This window comes from Camellia sinensis, chromosome 1 (assembly GCF_055761805.1).
Source record: "Camellia sinensis isolate YWXY chromosome 1, ASM5576180v1, whole genome shotgun sequence".
NCBI classification, from domain to species: Eukaryota; Viridiplantae; Streptophyta; class Magnoliopsida; order Ericales; family Theaceae; genus Camellia; species Camellia sinensis.
Window position 1 is genome coordinate 71,347,239 of NC_138961.1, and position 19,690 is coordinate 71,366,928.

At 35.0% G+C, this 19,690-nt stretch overlaps 1 protein-coding gene across 2 annotated transcripts in view; it reads right to left on the reverse strand.

Annotated features, from left to right (window-relative positions):
* Positions 1–1,474: 1,474 nt before the first annotated feature.
* The window catches only part of LOC114290954 (hexose carrier protein HEX6), a 34,787-nt gene continuing 16,571 nt past the window's right edge, over positions 1,475–19,690 (reverse strand). The window contains exons 2-4 of one of the 2 annotated variants that reach the window (XM_028234965.2): positions 12,182–12,778; positions 2,884–3,206; positions 1,475–2,770 (exon numbers count right to left, since the gene is read on the reverse strand). In XM_028234965.2, coding sequence (XP_028090766.2) covers positions 1,697–2,770; positions 2,884–3,206; positions 12,182–12,314 — 1,530 coding nt within the window. In that variant the 5' untranslated portion in view covers positions 12,315–12,778 and the 3' untranslated portion in view covers positions 1,475–1,696. Of the gene's footprint in view, positions 2,771–2,883; positions 3,313–12,181; positions 12,779–19,690 lie in introns of both variants that reach the window. The other variant, XM_028234966.2, reaches the window with a different exon arrangement.

Genomic DNA, 19,690 nt, shown 5'->3' on the forward strand with positions numbered 1-19,690 from the left:
AAAGACTCTCTAACAATTTCGAGGAAGATTTATTTATTTTTTATTTTTTGGTATGGCGGAGGTCCCGGTTTTGAAGAAGAGAAGTCTTCCATGTGACAAAACTTGAACTTGTTAATGAGGTAAAACTAAGAGATAATGGAATACAAAAAAGGAGAACTTTAATATGTTTGGATAGATTTTCAAACTATAATTCTATCCTCACATTCTAATATCATGTTTGGATACATCTTTTACATTATATTTCTACCAAAAAAAGAAAACTCCGTGTTAGGCAAGATTTTATTTTATTTTATTTTTATTTTTTTTGCAATTGGCACTTTTTATTTATTTATTTTTAATAAAACAATATTTTCAAAATTTAAAAAAAAAAAATTCATGAGCTTTTAATAGATTTTTGAGTTGTGTGTCTGGTTATGAGTTGTAAGTTTTTGTATCAGATATCATATCTCACATCAAAAATTTCTTACTCAATTCAAAACTTTTTTCAAAACTCATCTACCAAACGAATTTTTTACACTCAAATCATAATTTTAAATCTCACAAATGCAAAATACAACTCTATTCTCAAATCATATTTAGAAAACTCTACCAAACCCTCCTTTAAGCTTTCTGTAGTGACCCACCTAGCACGAGTATGCGCTGAATCCAAATTGCAAGTTTGGAAACTTAAAAGAAAAAAAAAACAAAACAAAATCATTTTGATCATTGACTAGACAAATTCCATGAGCAAAACACTTTCTCACTATTTAAAATATTATAATGAATCTCATTTAAAATTGAGGACCTTACTACTTAACTAATAAAGGAATCGTTTTATTCATTTACACACCTCACGTGTGAACAAAAACCGACTTCCAAGTATGAAATATGGACCCAAATGACATTATTGACTAAGTACTTCTAAATGAATTATTAATGTAAACCTAGAGGCTTCAAAGTAATTTAAGCAATTGGATGCTTCGGATGCCAAAATGGTTGATTAGTAGCCCAATTATGGCAAACAATCAAGGCTTTAGCGAAGTTCTATAAAATGTTTGATATACAAATATAATTTTTATACAGAAATACGTGACATTTTATCCTCTTTTCATTTTCAACTAAAACACTCTTAATTTCAACAATGTCACTGTCAGATCATTTTGTCTGAGTTTTTTGTATAAAAAAAATTTAAAAAAAAAATTAACAAAAAAAAAAAAAAACAAAAAACGTTTGTAAAGCATTTCCCTCTAAAAGCTGCAATGTAAAATTTTTGGAAAGACTAAATAAGTGCACTTTTTGACTTTTTATAAAATATTGGTTGGGTTTGGGTTGGGTTTGAAGTGATGTGTTAGAGAGGTGATGTGACTTAAATAAGATGATGTGATTTAAATAGGATAGTGACTTTTTGACTTTTTGTCTTTTTTCAATTATGCCAAACTTTGCCTTACTCTTCATGTACCCAAAAAAATGTGTTCTCTGTATGCACTGCCATCAATTGTTGGTTCAATTTTGTTTTATAAATCAAGCAACAGTTTAAGTTAATTACAAAAACAAAGACCAATCCCCTGTTTCATCCATTCATGTGTGGCCTCACCGGTTAAGCACAAAGCTAAACACAGGTTTTTAGCAAGTTTTTTATCTTACAATAGGATTATATTACTAAACCAGCAACCAAATAAGAAAACAAGGGAAGTGATGAGTTCACTTTATCCCCATCTCATTCTTCCTCCATTTTGCTCACTTCATGCTCTTCTCCTACAATTCTTTTCCAAAACCAATGTTCCCTCCACACTCTGTCCATCTGCTCAATTGGCACATTCTTAGTCTCAGGCAAAAACAAGTAAGTAAATGCGGTCATCACCGCAACCCATCCCCCGAAAAAGAAGAAAATCCCAAACTTGAAGTGGCAAAGCATTGGTAGAAAACTTTGAGCAATAACGAAAATGAAGAGAAAATTCACTGCAACATTAATACTTTGCCCCGCTGATCGTATCTCCAAAGGAAAAATTTCGCTTGGAATTAACCATCCCAATGGACCCCATGACCAACAGAATGCAGAAACGTAAGTGCAGATAGAAATCAAGACCACTAAAGCATACCCTTTGCTCAACTGTCCATTGTCCCGTAGGTGAGCTGCCATTACACTTCCAATGATAATTAGTGAAACTAGCATTTGTGCTCCACCTACTGTAAGAAGAACTCTTCGACCAAGTTTATCCACCAACAAAATTGATACGAAGTTTGAGCTTGTAGCCACAACCCCTGTCACAATTGTTGACATGAGTGATGCACTTTCACCTAGGCCTATAGTTCGAAAAAGAACCGGGGCAAAGACACCAATGATATTGATCCCAGTTATTTGTTGGAAGAATGGTATAGCTATTGCCATGACAAATTGAGGCCTATACTTTCTTTGTATGATTTTCTTGAATGGGTGTTTGATGGTTTTCGAGACCTCATTTGCTTTTATGAGGTCATCAAGTTCTGATTGGACATCTTGGGTGCCTCTGATTTTTTGCAACATCAATTTTGCCTTATGAAGACCGTTGCTTAGATGAATTAGGCTGTTCGGTGTTTCTGGAAGGACAAGTGCTCCTATAGTTATAATTGAAGCTGGTACTGCTGCCACGGCTAGGGAGACTCTCCATCCCCATCCGCCTTTGATCTTTTCAGTACCATAATTGATAAGGTTCGCTGACAAAACACCCATTCCAATGCTCAAATGGAATCCAGTGTTGATTGCACCTCTGTGTCTAGGTGGAGCCATTTCTGAGAGATATAGTGGGACTGACTGTATAACAATCAAAGTAATATCGCATGCTAATCAAATATAGAAAAAAAAATTAAAATTAAAACTATATGAAAATTCCACATCCTTTTCAAATAGCATTTAGAGTTAAATACCTGATTTGCAAAGCCAACCCCAACACCAAGCAAGATGCGGCCAAATATTAGCATATACACATTGAAAGCTGCACCACCAAGGGCTGCACCAGCTAGGAATGCAACCCCCCCAGCAAGTATTGATGGCTTGCGCCCAAAGGCTTTAGTGACCGATGAGGCTAAGAAGGAAGCAAAAAGGCCAGCCACATACAGGGATGATGTGAATGATGTCAACAATTGGCTATCAAACATGCAGTAGTTGCTGGTCTTGGTGTCTTTTTGCATCTTGGCATACACCTCTGGGAAGAATTTCCTCAGAAATGGATCCATGGAGCTCACTCCACCTTCACAATTTACTCCCATGACTTAATAAAATTGTTTCATCACTTTCCTCTTAACCATTACATGATTTAATCCACTTTTGAAAATACCAACTACTACAGGCAAGATCTGCCAAAAAGTTAAGGCAACTAAAACATGAGAAATCCAACAACTATGTCGAAAGCTTTGAGCCCCAAATTATGTGCATTAATTCTCACTACAGAGAAATCATGTGAAATTTTGAAAAGGAAGAAACACAACTATTTTTATTTTGTACCTTTGAAATATTCAACCAGTTAGTAAATTTTTTTATTTTTTTTATTTTTATCGGCAAAAGAATTAATATTTTATTAAATAAATAAAACATTACAAGAAGGAAAGGAAAGTGTGATTAGGCATCAATTTAGGGAAGCTAAATAGCTTAAATCTAATTCGATGCAACAAACATGTACATTTAGTTAGCAAGAAACCAACAATAACAAAACTCCTAATGAAGACTAAACTCTTACAACTAAAACTCGTGTAGATTCTTTCATCCAAAACGACTTTAAATTCTACAAATCACTTTCAGTTCATTTTCCTCCGTTTCTGCCCTTAATTTCACTTATATTATCCATTGAACTTGTACCACCATAAGCATCTCAATCAATTAAGTAATCCTTTAATACATAACTAATGAAGTAACCGAGTTAGTTTAGTCGACCACTTCTGTATGCTCCTATTTAGGATGTTAAGAAATCATTCTTTGTCGAAAGCAATAATTTATTATTTCTCTCTTACTATGAGGATTCTTTGTTGTGTAGAATTGTTAGTGTATATTAGTGTATCATCATTGTGTTTGTTAGTGTAGTGTAGCATTATGTTAGTGTAGCATTATGTTAGTGTATATTAGTGTATCATCATTGTGTTTGTTAGTGTAGTGTAGCATTATGTTAGTGTAGCATTATGTTAGTTATTTAATTGTTCAAACATCCAAGGCATCCTCTATAAATAGAGTGCCTTCTTTGTGTAATAAACATGTACAATTCATAGAAACAATTGTGCCTCTCTCTCTCTCTCTCTATTCGCTCATCTCTATCTTCTCTCACTTTCTCCAATTATTATTTCATGGTATCAGAGCACAGTGTTACATTTCTGGCAATTTGCGATTTTGGTGTTTAGTCTCATCCACAGCGGCACTACATCAAACCACTCGGAATTTCCTCATGATTCCAACGGCACCAAGCCCGGCCTCAGAAAACCTTTCACGCGCCCACACGCGCCGCCAGTGTCCACTGCGCGTCATCATTTCCGCCACCACTCTCACACGCGCCCGCATGCGCCATCCGTTGTTTCTCCCTTCTGACACGCGCCTACACGCGCCCACACGACCCGCGGCTGACGTCAGCCTTGCCTCTCCCGCACGCCGCGCCTGCTACTGTGCGTCTCTCGTGCGCCATTTCACTACTGTGCACCCGCGTGCGCCGAATCCGCTACCGTGCACCGCGTCTGCGCCTGCCGCTACCGTGCACCGCCGCTTCCTGCTAACGTGTTCCTTCCTGCACTCTGCTAACGTGCGCCGCTGACATATTTGCTGACATCATCTCTGTCCAGCATACCTTTCCTGGCTATTTTCGACCTTCCGGACTCACTGGTACACTCTGTTTTACCTAATTTTGCTCCTACAGGTCTATCATATTACTTTAAACCCTATTCAACTAGTATTATGGATCGTCATGATGCCTCCCATCCTATTTCCGTTATTTTGAATGGTTCAAACTATGTTCTGTGGGCCCAAGCCATGTCCTCCTTCCTAAAAGGGAAGAAGCTCTGGCGAATTGTTACCGGGGATGTGACTAAACCGGTGAAAGACAGTGACACTAATGAAACTACTGTTCCTACTGCTACATTTGAAGACCGACTTGAGGAATGGGACAGTAAGAATTACCAAATCATTACCTGGTTTCGTAATACCTCTGTTACATCTATCAGTCTTCAGTTTGGTCGCTTTCAGCTTGACTCTGTAACTACTCCTGCAAAAGACATCTGGGATTTCTTGAAAGAACGATACCAGACTTCAGAACCAACTTCAGAACCAACTTCATCGCATGCGCCAAGAATTCACTCAGTCCATTAATGACTTCCTTTCTCAAATGTACTATGTTTGGGATCAGCTTGCTCTTTCAGAACCAACTTGGCATACCCCTGAAGATGCTGTTTTATTTACTATCTATCGCAACCAGCAAAGGTTGGTGCATTTTCTTATGGCTCTTACTTCCTCCTTTGAGCCCGTACGTGCCTCTCTGCTTCATCGCCATCCATTGCCCACTCTTGAACAAGCAATTTCTGAGTTGCTATCAGAGGAGACGCGTCTCGGTACTCTTCAAACTCATCATGTGGACTCTGTTCTGGCCACTCCTCCGTACCGGCCATCATTTACCCCACGGACCACTACTTGCCTCTATTGTCAGAATCGGGGTCTTCCTTCAACCCATCTCCTGGTCAATTGCCCCGTCAGATCCTGCCGCTACTGCAACAAACTTGGTCCTGGTCATCTGCAACAGGATTGTTTTTGCAATCCATCCCGATCATCGTCCAATAGCCACTCCTCTCGCGGTGGCTCTGCCCGGGGAAGCTTTCATCGTTCCGGGAATCAGTCTCATCACACTGCTACTACTGCTTCTAGGAATCAGCCTCATCCCACTGCTGCTGTTGCTTCCGGGAATCAGTCTCCCCACACTGATGCTGTCACCTCTGCGGGGTTCTCTGAGTCGTCTGCTCCGTCTACCCCTCGCTTTTCTCCAACGGATGTAGAGGCCATGCTCAAACAACTTCTCTCCCCATCTGGTACACCTCCTCCTACTGCTTTGTCTGTAATCCCAGGTAACTCTTCTTGGTATTTTGACTCTGCCTGTTGTAATCATATGACCTCCAGTTCTACTATCTTTTCTTCCTTCTCTTCATCTCCTCATATTCCCTCAATACATACTGCTGATGGTTCCCTCATGTCTGTCCGTCATGTTGGTACTGTTTCCACCTCTTCTTTATCTATCCCTCAAGTTTATCATATCCCTGCTCTTACCTTAAACCTTATTTCCATTGGTCAATTATGTGAACTTGGTCTAACTGTCACATTTTCTGCTACTGATTGTTTGGTACAGGACCCTCAGACGGGGCAGACTATTGGGATCGGCCGTAAGCATGGACGTCTCTATGAACTCATTCACCTTCATGTTCCTGCCTCTCCTCCGATTGCTGCTCCTACATCTACTTCCTCATTATCTCCCTTTCATCTTTGGCATTGTCGTTTAGGGCATATTTCTGTTAATCGCTTACGGTCTTTGGTTTCTAGTGGACAGTTGGGTCATGTAATTCCCGATAATTTCGATTGTATCCCCTGTCAACTTGCCAAACAACCTGCTTTATCATTTAATAAAAGTACTTCAGTTTCCCTTGCACCTTTTGATCTTATCCATTCCGATATTTGGAGGCCCTCCCCTACTACTACTATGGGGGGATCCCGCTATTTTGTTGTCTTTATTGATGATTTTTCCCGGTTTACTTGGCTTTTTCTCATGAAAACTAGGTCTGAACTTAAACACATTTATTATAGATTTGCCCAAATGGTCCACACCCAATTCTCCAAAACCATCAAAATTTTTCGCTCTGACAATGCTATGGAATATCGGGATTCTGATTTCCTTTCCTTTCTTCAGCATCATGGTACACTGCCTCATCGTTCTTGTGCTGGCACGTCCCAGCAAAATGGCCGTGCTGAACGGAAACATAGGCATATTCTTGACACTACTCGCGCCCTTCTTCTCTCTTCTTCCTGCCCTGAAAACTTTTGGGGGGAAGCTGCCCTCACTGCTGTTTACACTATCAACTGTGCTCCTTCTCCTGTCATCCATAATCAAACTCCCTTTGAACGTCTGCATGGCACTCCCCCTCCTTACGCCAATCTCCGGGTTTTTGGCTCTGCCTGCTTTGTTCTACTTCAATCCCATGAACACACCAAGCTTGAACCTCGTTCTCGTCTTTGTTGCTTTCTTGGGTATGGAATTGAACATAAAGGCTTTCGCTGTTGGGATCCTCTCTCTAAACGTCTTCGTATCTCCCGCCATGTCGTTTTCTGGGAGCACCAAATGTTTTCCTCGCTATCCTCTTTTCACTTGCCCGCACTCTCCACTACTGTACTGTTTACTAATCCTTCTGTAGATCTTTTCTCTGCTGATTTTGATACAGGTTCCTCCTCCATCGAGACGCCCTTGCTCACTCCTAATCCTGTCCAGCCTGCTCTCCCTGAAGGTCTACCTCTTATTGCCACACCTCCTTCTCCACCGGTTCTTCCTCCCACCGATCCTCCTACGGGTCGACCACGCCGGGTAACTCAACCTCCTATCCATCTTCGTGATTATATTGTTGGGTCTGCTGCCTTCTCTACTTATGAACCTACCTCCTATCGTGAGGCTTGTACTAATCCTCTTTGGCAGCAAGCTATGACCGATGAACTACAGGCCTTGGACAAAGCTCATATTTGGGATCTTGTTGATCTTCCTCCTGGCAAGACTGCCATTGGCTGCAAATGGGTTTACAAAATCAAAACACATTCTGATGGCTCTATTGAACGCTACAAAGCTCGTCTTGTTGCTAAGGGTTTCAACAAGGAATATGGTATTGATTATGAGGAGACATTCTCTCCTGTTGCTCGGCTAACCTCTGTTCGCAGTTTACTTGCTGTTGCTGCTGCTTGCCACTGGGGGCTCTTTCAGATGGATGTCAAAAATGCTTTCCTCAATGGTCATCTTATTGAGGAGGTCTACATGCAACCTCCACCTGGGTCCACTTTTCCCCCTCATCAGGTTTGCAAAACTACAACGTGCTCTCTATGGCCTCAAGCAAGCACCTCGTGCTTGGTTTGCTACGTTCAGTTCTACCATTCATGATTTTGGGTTCACCTCTAGCTCCTATGACTCTGCTCTTTTTATCCGGACTACTTCTCATGGTACCACTCTTCTTCTTTTGTATGTGGATGATATGATTATCACTGGTAATGATGAAGCTGGTATTCTCCACCTCAAACAGTTTCTCCACCGCCAGTTTGAGATGAAGGACCTTGGTACTCTTAACTACTTCTTAGGCCTTGAAGTCTCTCATGATTCTACTGGTTCATATTTGTCCCAGGCCAAATATGCATCCGATCTTCTGGCTCGTGCTGGTCTGACTGATTGCAAAACTACCTCTACTCCAGTTGATCCTCAGATTCGTCTCACTCCTCTCGATGGGACTCTTCTCTCTGATGCTACTCTTTATCGCCAACTCGTCGGCAGCCTTGTCTATCTCACAGTAACTCGTCCTGACATTGCCTATGCTGTTCACATTGTCAGTCAGTACATGTCGGCTCCTCGCACTCCCCACTATACTGCTCTACTCCGCATCCTTCGATACCTCAAAGGCACTCTGTTCCATGGTCTTCACTTCTCTGCTTCCTCCTCTCTTGAACTGCGTGCCTTTTCCGATGCTGATTGGGCTGGGGATCCTACGGATCGACGCTCCACCACGGGATTCTGCTTCTTCTTAGGGGACTCTCTTCTTGCTTGGCGTAGCAAAAAACAATCCCTCACTGCCCGCTCTAGCACCGAAGCTGAATACCGAGCTCTTGCTGATACTACTCAGGAACTTCTCTGGCTTCGCTGGCTCCTTGCTGATATGGGTGTTTCTTCTTCTGATCCTACCCCTCTCTATTGTGACAATCAGAGTGCCATTCAGATTGCTCACAATGATGTTTTTCATGATCGCACCAAACATATTGAGATTGATTGTCATTTCATTCGCCAGCATGTTACCTATGGTACTGTTCGTCTTCTCCCTATCGCTTCCGTCGATCAACCCGCTGATATCTTCACTAAGGCTCATCCTCCTGGCCGCTTCAATGATCTTGTTTCCAAACTCAACTTGGTTGATGCTTTCCCTCCTTGAGTTTGCGGGGGGATGTTAGTGTATATTAGTGTATCATCATTGTGTTTGTTAGTGTAGTGTAGCATTATGTTAGTGTATATTAGTGTATCATCATTGTGTTTGTTAGTGTAGTGTAGCATTATGTTAGTGTAGTGTAGCATTATGTTAGTGTAGCATTATGTTATTTAATTGTTCAAACATCCAAGGCATCCTCTATAAATAGAGTGCCTTCTTTGTGTAATAAACATGTACAATTCATAGAAACAATTGTGCCTCTCTCTCTCTCTCTCTCTATTCGCTCATCTCTATCTTCTCTCACTTTCTCCAATTATTATTTCAAGAATTATTTATTTTCTTCAATTATAGGCTATTTCTTATGATGGTTATTGGGTTTCTAATTCTGTATTGTCAGATTATAATTATCAATTTTGATGTAATTCTTTTTATATTTATAATTTTTTTCACTGAATGACAAAATGATTAATAACACATAACTAGGTAGATCTCTTGTCTGGATAACCCATGGTTAGAGTCAAAGAGTATGAACTGTACAAGTTACAAATTTTTTTTTTTTTGGGTGACAAAATTACCAATAAAGCTGATTAAATGAAGTTAAGAGGCTAGTGAGAATTTTTAAAATAAAAAGTGAAATCAAAGTGTATTACAATACACGAGATTAAAATTTTGAATTTTTATTCGATATGACTATTTGATATAATATATTATTTATCATGAACTTAATTAGTAGATATTTACAATTAAAAGTCATACATTGTTGTCGTTATATATCAATTAAAAAGCTTTACTTCTTTTTCAAAAACTATACAAAAGTAAATAAAAAGATTTACAAATGTTATAATTTTGTCTCCCAATGCACGGATTCTGAAATTTTTTTTATCGAATAAAAAAAGCAGATATTAGATGAGGATATCACAGCATTTGCGGGCCTTGACCTCAAAATAATCGGTTGACAGTCAGATTTTTTATTTTTTTTTCAATTTACTCCTAAAACTAAATTTTTTGCAAAAATAGATAAAAAAGAATCACGTTAACTGCCACATAACATAAAAAATATAATATTATAGTGGGATTTGGATTTGTGTAAGAGATGTGAGTCATGTATAAGGAAAATTTTATAGGGTGTGTACCATATGCACATTGCTATGTGTTTTTATGATGTATTACATATTTTTGTGGTAATGTTATATAATTTTTTGTTAGAAGTTATGACAATTTGTGGTTGAAAAATGAAGTTACACATTTTTGAGGTATTTTTACACATTTTGTTATTAGAAAATGTTTGGATAAAAAAATGTATAACATTACCATAAAAATGTATTTGTAATATTTACTATAAAAATGCATAACATCCATATGGTACACACCTTTTGAAATGGTGCATATGGTTACACAAAAGGGTCTACATCAGTGTTTTCTACAATAAAATATTTTGATGTCACCTGGCTATCTTTATGTTATTTTTTTGTTTTGTTTGTTTTTTTTTTTTTTTCTCATTGTAGACATAAATTAGCTTTTGGTGTAATGGAAAATTTGAAATATAAAGGGTCAAAAGTAATAAATAAATAAATAAATAAATAAATAAAATAAAATAAAAACTACTTATGAGACAAAATGAGAAAACGGCCAAATATAAATGGCGCGAAGAGTAATTTCGTCTTTTATTTCGGCATGCCCTCCATTAATGCGTGGTTTGAGATTGACCCTTTTAGTAATTTTTCTATTAATTTTAATTTTAAAAATTTCCAAAGTCGGACACTTTTATATAAGTTGTACTCAACTAGACTAACTACAAGAGTAATAGAACAGAAAATTCAAATATATGGAGAAAAAAAAAATTCATTAAAACATAAAACAAAAAACAAAGCAAACATAATCAGGGTTTTTTTTTTTCAGTCTTTAACAATTTTTATTTTTTTATTTTTTTTAGGTCATCATATACTAGATGAATAAAAAATAAATAAATAAAATAAAATTGACTAAATTAAAAAAAAAATAATTATACATTTATTTTTTCATTTTTTGATGAACAAAAATTAATAATTAATTGTTAAATTAACACGTAAGAACCTCTTCTGTTAAAGGATCCTTTTCTATTCCACTACCACTCTGGTAAGAGTTAAATGGAGATGGGATATTTTTTTTTTTTTTTTTTTTTTTGGTGAATAAGTCATAGAGAAGGGTACTGTTGTGCCTTAGGCGGAATGGGGGATATGCTATGCCTCAAGGCACCTCTTGTGGGAGATTGTCCCGAGTGTTTTTTGATAATCTGAATTGTTCATATTATAGAGTTCGTTAAGTAAATCATTCATGTAAAAAATTAATTTGATTGGATATCTGTAGTCCTATAACTAAAGTACATTTGTTTTTTAAAAATTAACGGTTAACATAACCTTTATAAATTTTTTAAAACAATTAAGACTTGATCATGGGGTTATGAATATCCGATTAACTTGATTTTTTACATAAATAATTTTCTTAACGAACCCCACAATATAAACAGTTCAGATCATTCCGCCTTAGGCATAGCAATTATTACTACGTCTTTTGTAGGAGATTGTTCTGAGTGTTTTCGATAATCTAAATCGTTCATATTATAGAGTTTGTCAATTAGACCATCCATATAAAAAATCAAGTTGATTGAATATACTCTATAACCAAAGCACATTTATTTTTATAAAAATTTAAGGTTAACATAACTTTCATAAACTTCTAAAAACAATTACGACTAAATCATGAGATTATAAATATCTGATTAATTCTATTTTTTACATAAATAATATTATTAACGAACCCTGCAAGATGAATTGTTCAAATTATCAAAAAAAAAAAAAAAAAAAACTCTGAACAACCTCCCAAAAGGTAGAGTAATAACTGCTGTGCCTAATCTTCTCCACAAAGAGACTTGGTGACTAACCGGTTAGTCACAAAAGTTACAATTCCTCGATTTATCCCCTTGTTGTTTTGGGATCACCCTTACTATACACTGATTATTGGATTAAAAAAAAAAAAAATGAAAGATTGTAGAGAGAGAGAGGAAAACCTGAAATTCCAATATCGTAGCCGAAGATGATTCCACCGGTGGCAGCCACGATGCAAGACAACAGAACAAATGATGTCATCCTTCCTTTGTACCCCTCTCCACCTTCACTAACTACTTCCATTCCCACTGCCATGGCTTCCTCCAAAGCTGTCTTTTCTCTCCCTCTCTCACTCACTCACTCAGAGCATCCCCAGCAGATGCCTAAAAAGAGAGATCGCAAGTCACAGAGAAGTCCAACGCGAGAGATCAATATCATTGTCACTCACCTACTCCCTCCGTCGCAAAATATTGGTCCCTTTTGAGGAATCTAACTTTTTTTTGGTAGTACACTTATTGTATTTGAAAAAAAGTTAATTTTTCAAAATTATCCTTTTGATAGTATATTTTTTAAGAATATCAATGTCATAATTATACTTTTTAAATTATTTATTAATTTAAAAGAAGGGTAAAATAAGAAATTTATATTATTTTTGTACTTGATTTATAAAGAGGGAATAATATTTTGAGACAATGAAAAATGAAATAAGGACTAATATTTTGAGACTGAGGAAATATAAAAAATAGAAGAACTTGACTTTTCTTCCGTCTTTAATCGACCTGAAAAAAAAAGTATTGTTAGATTTATTCGGCCTATTTTCGGATTTGGTTCCGACAATTTAAATAGTTTATATTTTAGAATTTGTCTAGTATATTATGTTTGTAAAAAATTAAGTATCGGATAATGACATCTACATATTTGGATTCGTTTTGTATAAAAAAATAAACAGTTATAAAATAAACGATTCATGCCAAAACTGATAAAAACACATAATTATAGTTATTAAATCGACTTAAATTTTTATAAAAATAATATATTTGATAAATCTTTAAATATAAATATTTTCAATTATGGAAACAGGATCTAAAAGTTAACCCAATAGATTTAATAACACCTCTTCAATTAAAAATTGAAGAGAAGCCCACCCTGAGATATTCATGATGAATAAAGTATTGAAAAATAACCATTGCTCACTGCTACTGACAACAACCAATCCCTAACAATTCTCAACAACCACACATTATTTAATGAAAAATGTTGGTAGTGTTTGGTAAAATTTTAGAATTATAATGTGATAATAGAGTTGTATTTTGAGTTTGTAAGTTTTAAAATTATGATTTGAGTGTGAAAAATTTGTTTGATTATGAGTTTTGAAAAAAGTTTTAAATTGAGTTTAAATTGAGTGATGTGACATATGATATTTGATACAAAAATTTACAACTCATAACTAAACACACAATTCAAAATTCTATTCAAAACTCATATAAAAATTTAAAAAAAAAAATTCACAAATATTATTTTTTTGTAATATAAAAATAACAGGAGAAAAAAAATAAAATAAAAAAATAAAAAACCGAACACTATTCCGGTCAAAAGATTGGACAACCGGTTAGTCTAAATTTTCCCGCCTTGAAAAGAGTTTTCAAAAGTGAATGTGGAATTAATTTTTGAAAACGTTAAACAAACACCACACTCAAAAGTGAGTGTGAAACTATATTTTGAAAACTCCACCAAACGAAACCGTTATAAATTCTAAATTTTTTATTAAATAAATTATTAAATATCTCATACGAATATAATCATGTGAAATATTTGATCATATATTTAGGCTAAGTTTGGGAAGTCCCAAATAAGTCAAAAAGTCAAAAAGTTACTCAAAAAGCTAAAAAGTTAACACTATTCACCAAAAGTCAACAATTACGGCTGCACAACTCCCAATTCAAATTTTTCTCTACAAATCAATTTTTACAATTTTTTATTACACATTTTTCAATAAAAAGTCAAAAAGTTAACCCAAACATCCATATTTTCAACCTCAATTTTTTAGTCCAAAAAGACAAAAAGTGCACTTTTTTAGTCTTCCCAAACTTGGCCTTAATAAAAAATTCTCGCGAGTTGAAAAATTTATAGTCTTAGAGCATCAGCATCAGAGTCGCTACAACGACTTTGACGCTATTGTAGAGAGTCAAACTGTAAATATGTTGATGCATTAGACTCGCTATGGGCTTCATTCATTTTGAAAAATCTACAGTTTTTCCTCTGATGAAACGAGGAACTGTTCATAGAGTAATCAATTTTTTATTATATTTTCTTTCTTGCGCTTCTTTCTCCCGCCAACAAGAACACAATCTCTCATACCACCATTACTGTCAACACTTACCAGAGCTATCACACAAATTTCATTCTCACCATCTTCGAACTGGAGCAAAACTGAACTGGAGCAAAGCTGGGGTCGTCCCCCAGGATGTCCCTCCGGATGTCCCATGAGAAGAAGAAAAATACTAAAATTTTGCTTAACCGGTCGTCCGGCCGGTCGACCAGCCGGTCAGCCACCGTGGCTCCTGTGTTGCTGTTGTTCTGTTATTACTCTGGTGCTATCTTGTGTCTTATTTTATACTTGTTTTAACATCATTTTGCACTCCAAAAATATGATTAAACACAAGAAGCATTTAAGGATTATAATGATTTAATTAAACTTTTCCAATTCAATTATAATCCATTTTTCATTACTAAAACAAATAATTAAAAACATAATAAATTTATTTGCCACAAAATAATTAAAACACGACACAATAAAAAATAATATTTTAATGAAATAGAATTTTAAAATAGAGAGTTTAATGGAATGTGTATATAAAAAAAAGACTAAGTAAAATACAGAAGTAAATTTTAGATTATGATTTGACTCAAAATTTGCAGAGGTAGATGCGGATGCTCTTATGCTTCATTGTCAAACCCACATGCTACGCATCACATATATTACAATGAAAGCTGTACATACTACAACAAATATTATTTTTGATAATATAATATATTTTTAAAAATGTTATAAAATATTGCGGGTTAATATTATTTTGTAAAAATGTTGTAAAAACTATTAGGTGGATAATATTACTTTTTTAATAACATTTATTTTAATTATAATAGCTTTTCACAAAAGTTTTGTAAAATTAAGTAAATTTAAAACTTCAATGATATTTTGTAAGTGTTATGAAAAACATTAAACGAAAATCCCTAATATTTCTTGTTTCCTACCTTGTCGACACTCACTTTTTGAGGCAGTTTCCACTCTTACAAGAAACCCTCCTCAAATTTCTCTTTTGTTCTACTAGTATTGTGGAATCAATCGCAAAGGTAATTATTTTTCTCTACACACTTCATTGTTTTTTCCTTTTTTCTTTTTTTCCCCTTCTGTGAGTTATTTTCTATACACTGCAATATATGTGTGTGTTGAAGATTACGACTGGTCAAAAAATATATATAAAAAGGTTTGATAAATTAAGATGATTTAAGTTTTATTTCTGTAACAATAATAATAATAATAATAATAATAATAAATTTTACTTGGATTCATATGAACAATAAATAGAAGAACATGGATTTTCTCTTTGTTTTTTCTTAGATGATTTTGCTGGATGTACTACACCATAAATGAGTTTTAGAGGTTAAATTTTTTGGTCTTTAAATATAAAAATTTTGATGCAAATGGCATTTAAGAACCGATTTCTATTATTGTGAGGATAGTCGCTAAAAGATCATTTAAAAAGTCAAAAATAAGACTTTTAACGATAAAATTTTGAAAATGTCACTAATAAATACACTTTTTTGGACAAAATAATTTGGTCTCAAAATAATTTATTTTTGGAGATAAAAAATTTGATCCCAAAAAGATAATAATTCATCACTAATGTCTAATTTTCGTTGCTAAAAATATAATAACGACACTTTCGCAACAAAAATATTTGATCCCTAATAAATAATTTTGTCTCTAAATTTTGATCTCTAAAATCTTAATTTTTTATAGTGATGTGTGTTTGTTTACTATGCTTGGTTATCATTTTTTAAAAACACTTTTCAGAAAATTTTAATATTTTATTTTTCGTGTTTTTTTGTTTTTACTAAATTTTTTAAATATTTTGAGCAATTTTTAAAATTTTTAAACATACCTAACATACATATACCTAAAAAGTAAAAAAAAAAAAAAAAATTGAAAAAAATCTTTTAAAAATTCACTAAATACCAAAAATACAAAAAAAAAATATGAGAATTCAGTATATTTTTTACATTTTTATGTATTTATTAATTTTCATAAATTTTTTACTTTTTAGATACATCTAAGTAAAGTACATCTAAAAAAGTAAAAAAAAAAATATTTAAAATTTTAAAAATATTCACTAAAAATAAAAAAATGCGAAAACAAAAAAACTCAATTTTCAAAAAATTTAATTCAAAAAACTCAAACTAATTCTTGGGGGTGATTTTACATTTATGTGAGAATCATGCTATGAGAAGTGCATAATTTGTGACTAAAATAGATTTGGGTTTCAGAAAAGATAATGTATTGAATTATTTTCTTCGTAATTTTGTTTTAGATGTCAAATATATGTATATATTTGTGTGGATAAGGATTGATTGATAATTTTCATCTATTAATTGATTAGTCTGTATAGAGAAATCTATAACGTGCACTCAAAAAAAGCATATTGTAAAAAAGTTGAGATTTTTTTTTATAAATTTTTGTAATGTGTTATATGCTAATTTGTGATAAAAATTTATGAATGAAGAATTGAAATGAAAATTATAGTTCTTGGGGGTGAGAAAAAAAAAAATACTTTTCGTGATGAGAAAATTATATACTTTTCCAAGATTTATGTTACAAATTTTGTAATGTTGTTAACGCAGTATGCACTTTCTAAGAGCATATCGTAGTTTTATATATTATATAAGGAAAATGTTATAGATTTTAATTTTTTTTATTAAATAAATAATTTTATATAAAAGAAAATGTTATAAGTCTTAAATTTTTTATTAAATAAATAATCAAATGTCTTACATGGGTGTGGAAAGTGGATCCACAGTGAGACCTTTAATCATTTATTTGATAAAAAATTTAGGGTTCATTTGGTTTGAATTTCCCAAAAATTTTTGGGAAAATTTCTCTACAAATGAGTTTTCAGAAAAACTCAAACCAAACAAATTTTCCCAAAAAAATTTCCCAAAATTTGTAAACCAAACAAGTTTTCCAAACAAATCTCTCTCTCATACACATCAAATCAATTACTTTTTCCAAAACTCTCTCTCAAAATAATTTTCCAAAACATCTTTCCAAAAAAACCAAACCAAACAACTTTTCGTACTTTTTATCTCCCAAACTCATCTCCCAAAATCAAACCAAACAAACCCTTAGGTGCCGTTTGGTAACACTTACGTTTTCAGTTTTCTGTTTATATTTACAAAAATTTTAAAAACTCAAATAAAAACTTGTTTGGTAAAATTTTTGATTTATAAATCAGTGGTCTCAGTTTATAAATTTGGCCAAAAAATGAAAACACAAAAAATGTGTTTCCATTTTGAGTTTTCAGTTTTTTTTTTTTTACCACCCAACACTAGCCACCACCCGCCACCATTTTCCACCATCGTCTTCCGCCTCCGCCACCCCCACCCACCCCCACCACCACCACCACCACCACCACCACCACCACCACCACCACTACCCACCACCCACCACCCACCACCCACCACCCATCTGCCATCCAACCGCCACTACCGACCACTCGCCACTACCATCTACCGCCCGCCACCACCACCTACTTGCCACCACCACTCACCAGCCACCTGCCACCACCAGCCACCAGCCACTCACCCGCCACCACCACCCACCACCCACCACCATCACCATCACCTGCCACCCACCTGCCACCACCACCCGCTACCCGCCACCACCACCCACTCGTTACAACCTATCACCCGCCACTGTCACCCACCTACCCACCCACTACCACCACCACCACCACCATCCGCCACCACCCACCATCCGCCACCCACCTGCCACCACCACCCACCACCCGCCGCCACCACCACTACCACCACCCGCCACCATCACCCACCCACCCACCATCACCACCCGCCATCCGCCACCCACCTGCCACCACCATCCACCACCCGCCACCATCACCACCACCACCCACTGGTTAACACCCACCACCCGTTGCTGTCACCCACCCACCCACCCACCATCACCACCCGCCACCACCAACCACCACCAGCAACCCACCACCCACTGTCACCACTTGCCACCACTCGCCATTTCTCACTCTTTTTATATTTTAAATTTTTTTTAAACATTTTGTTAATTACCAAACGCGTTTGTAGTTTATGTTTTTCTAAAAATAAACAAAAAATAAACAAAAACCAATTTATAAAATTTTAATAAATATAAACTGAAAACGTAAACTTTACCAAACACACCCTTAATATCTCCACCATTACTCTTATATAAATATGTTTGTTGGCCTCCTTCATTCAGATAATTTTGTTTTTCCTTTCCAACATGTTTCTTCAATAGTGTTTCACTTTTATCAATTTTGTCAGGCTTGGTTGGTGTTTTCAATTAAATGGTTAAAACCCTTGGATGGATAATTGGGTTATATTTATAATTAAGTTGGCTTGTATCTCCCCATTAACGACACACATACCAACTTAATTAATTACAATCACATCCCTTAATCAAATTCTATGCGGTGTTTACTCTTTTTCCCAAAATTATACAAGTTTTCTAACATGATATTTTCAAAATATAAAACCCCCAGCTCATAATCCATGATGCACACAGCACGATGTATGACTTGTAAATAGTTAAATTGCCGAATATAACTATTAAAGGATAACAACAACAACAAAAAAAAATGTTATAGGTCTTAAATTTTTTATCAAATGAATGTTTGTAAACTCGATATGTGAGACATTTGGTCATTCATTTGGTATAAAATTTTATATCTTTAACATTACCCATCAAATTCGGAATCTCCATAATTTTTTCAAAATATCAACAATTCTCAATAAATAACATTCATAGTCTGTACGAGTCTTGCGACCCCCAACATTTAATATTCAATTTCAACTAAATGATATAGATTTCATAACAAAACTCAATATTTCAAACAAAAATAATTAATACTCGTTTTTTCCAATGATTCATAAATGTTTCCAACTAATCCTCATTCCTCAAGGAAAAATCCCACAGCATTAACAATTTCCATATCATTTCCAAAATACCAAACATCCTAGGTTTTAGTCCCTCACTAGCCTACCGTGCATGTAAAACAATACCGTTTTACGTTTTGTATTTTTTTTTCAAGGGTTATTAATTACTGTGGGATGAAGGCAGTACCAACTATCCCACTAATATTAGATGGTATCCTAAAAACACAAGGGGTGATGTAGAGTTTATAACTCATTTTGCATTTTACTGTATGGTTCATATTAAAGGAAGAATGAACAGTTAAACTATATCATTTTGATTATTTTTGAAGCAAACAATTCAAATAAATTTTAAATAGACTTAATTAGTGTACGAACACGAAATAATTTTCTCGTATAATCCTATTGATCAAGTTTATACTCCTCCAAACATCGTCACTTTACTCCCTGAAAACACAAACGTGAGCTAGCCGGCAGGTGTGTGCCGGATA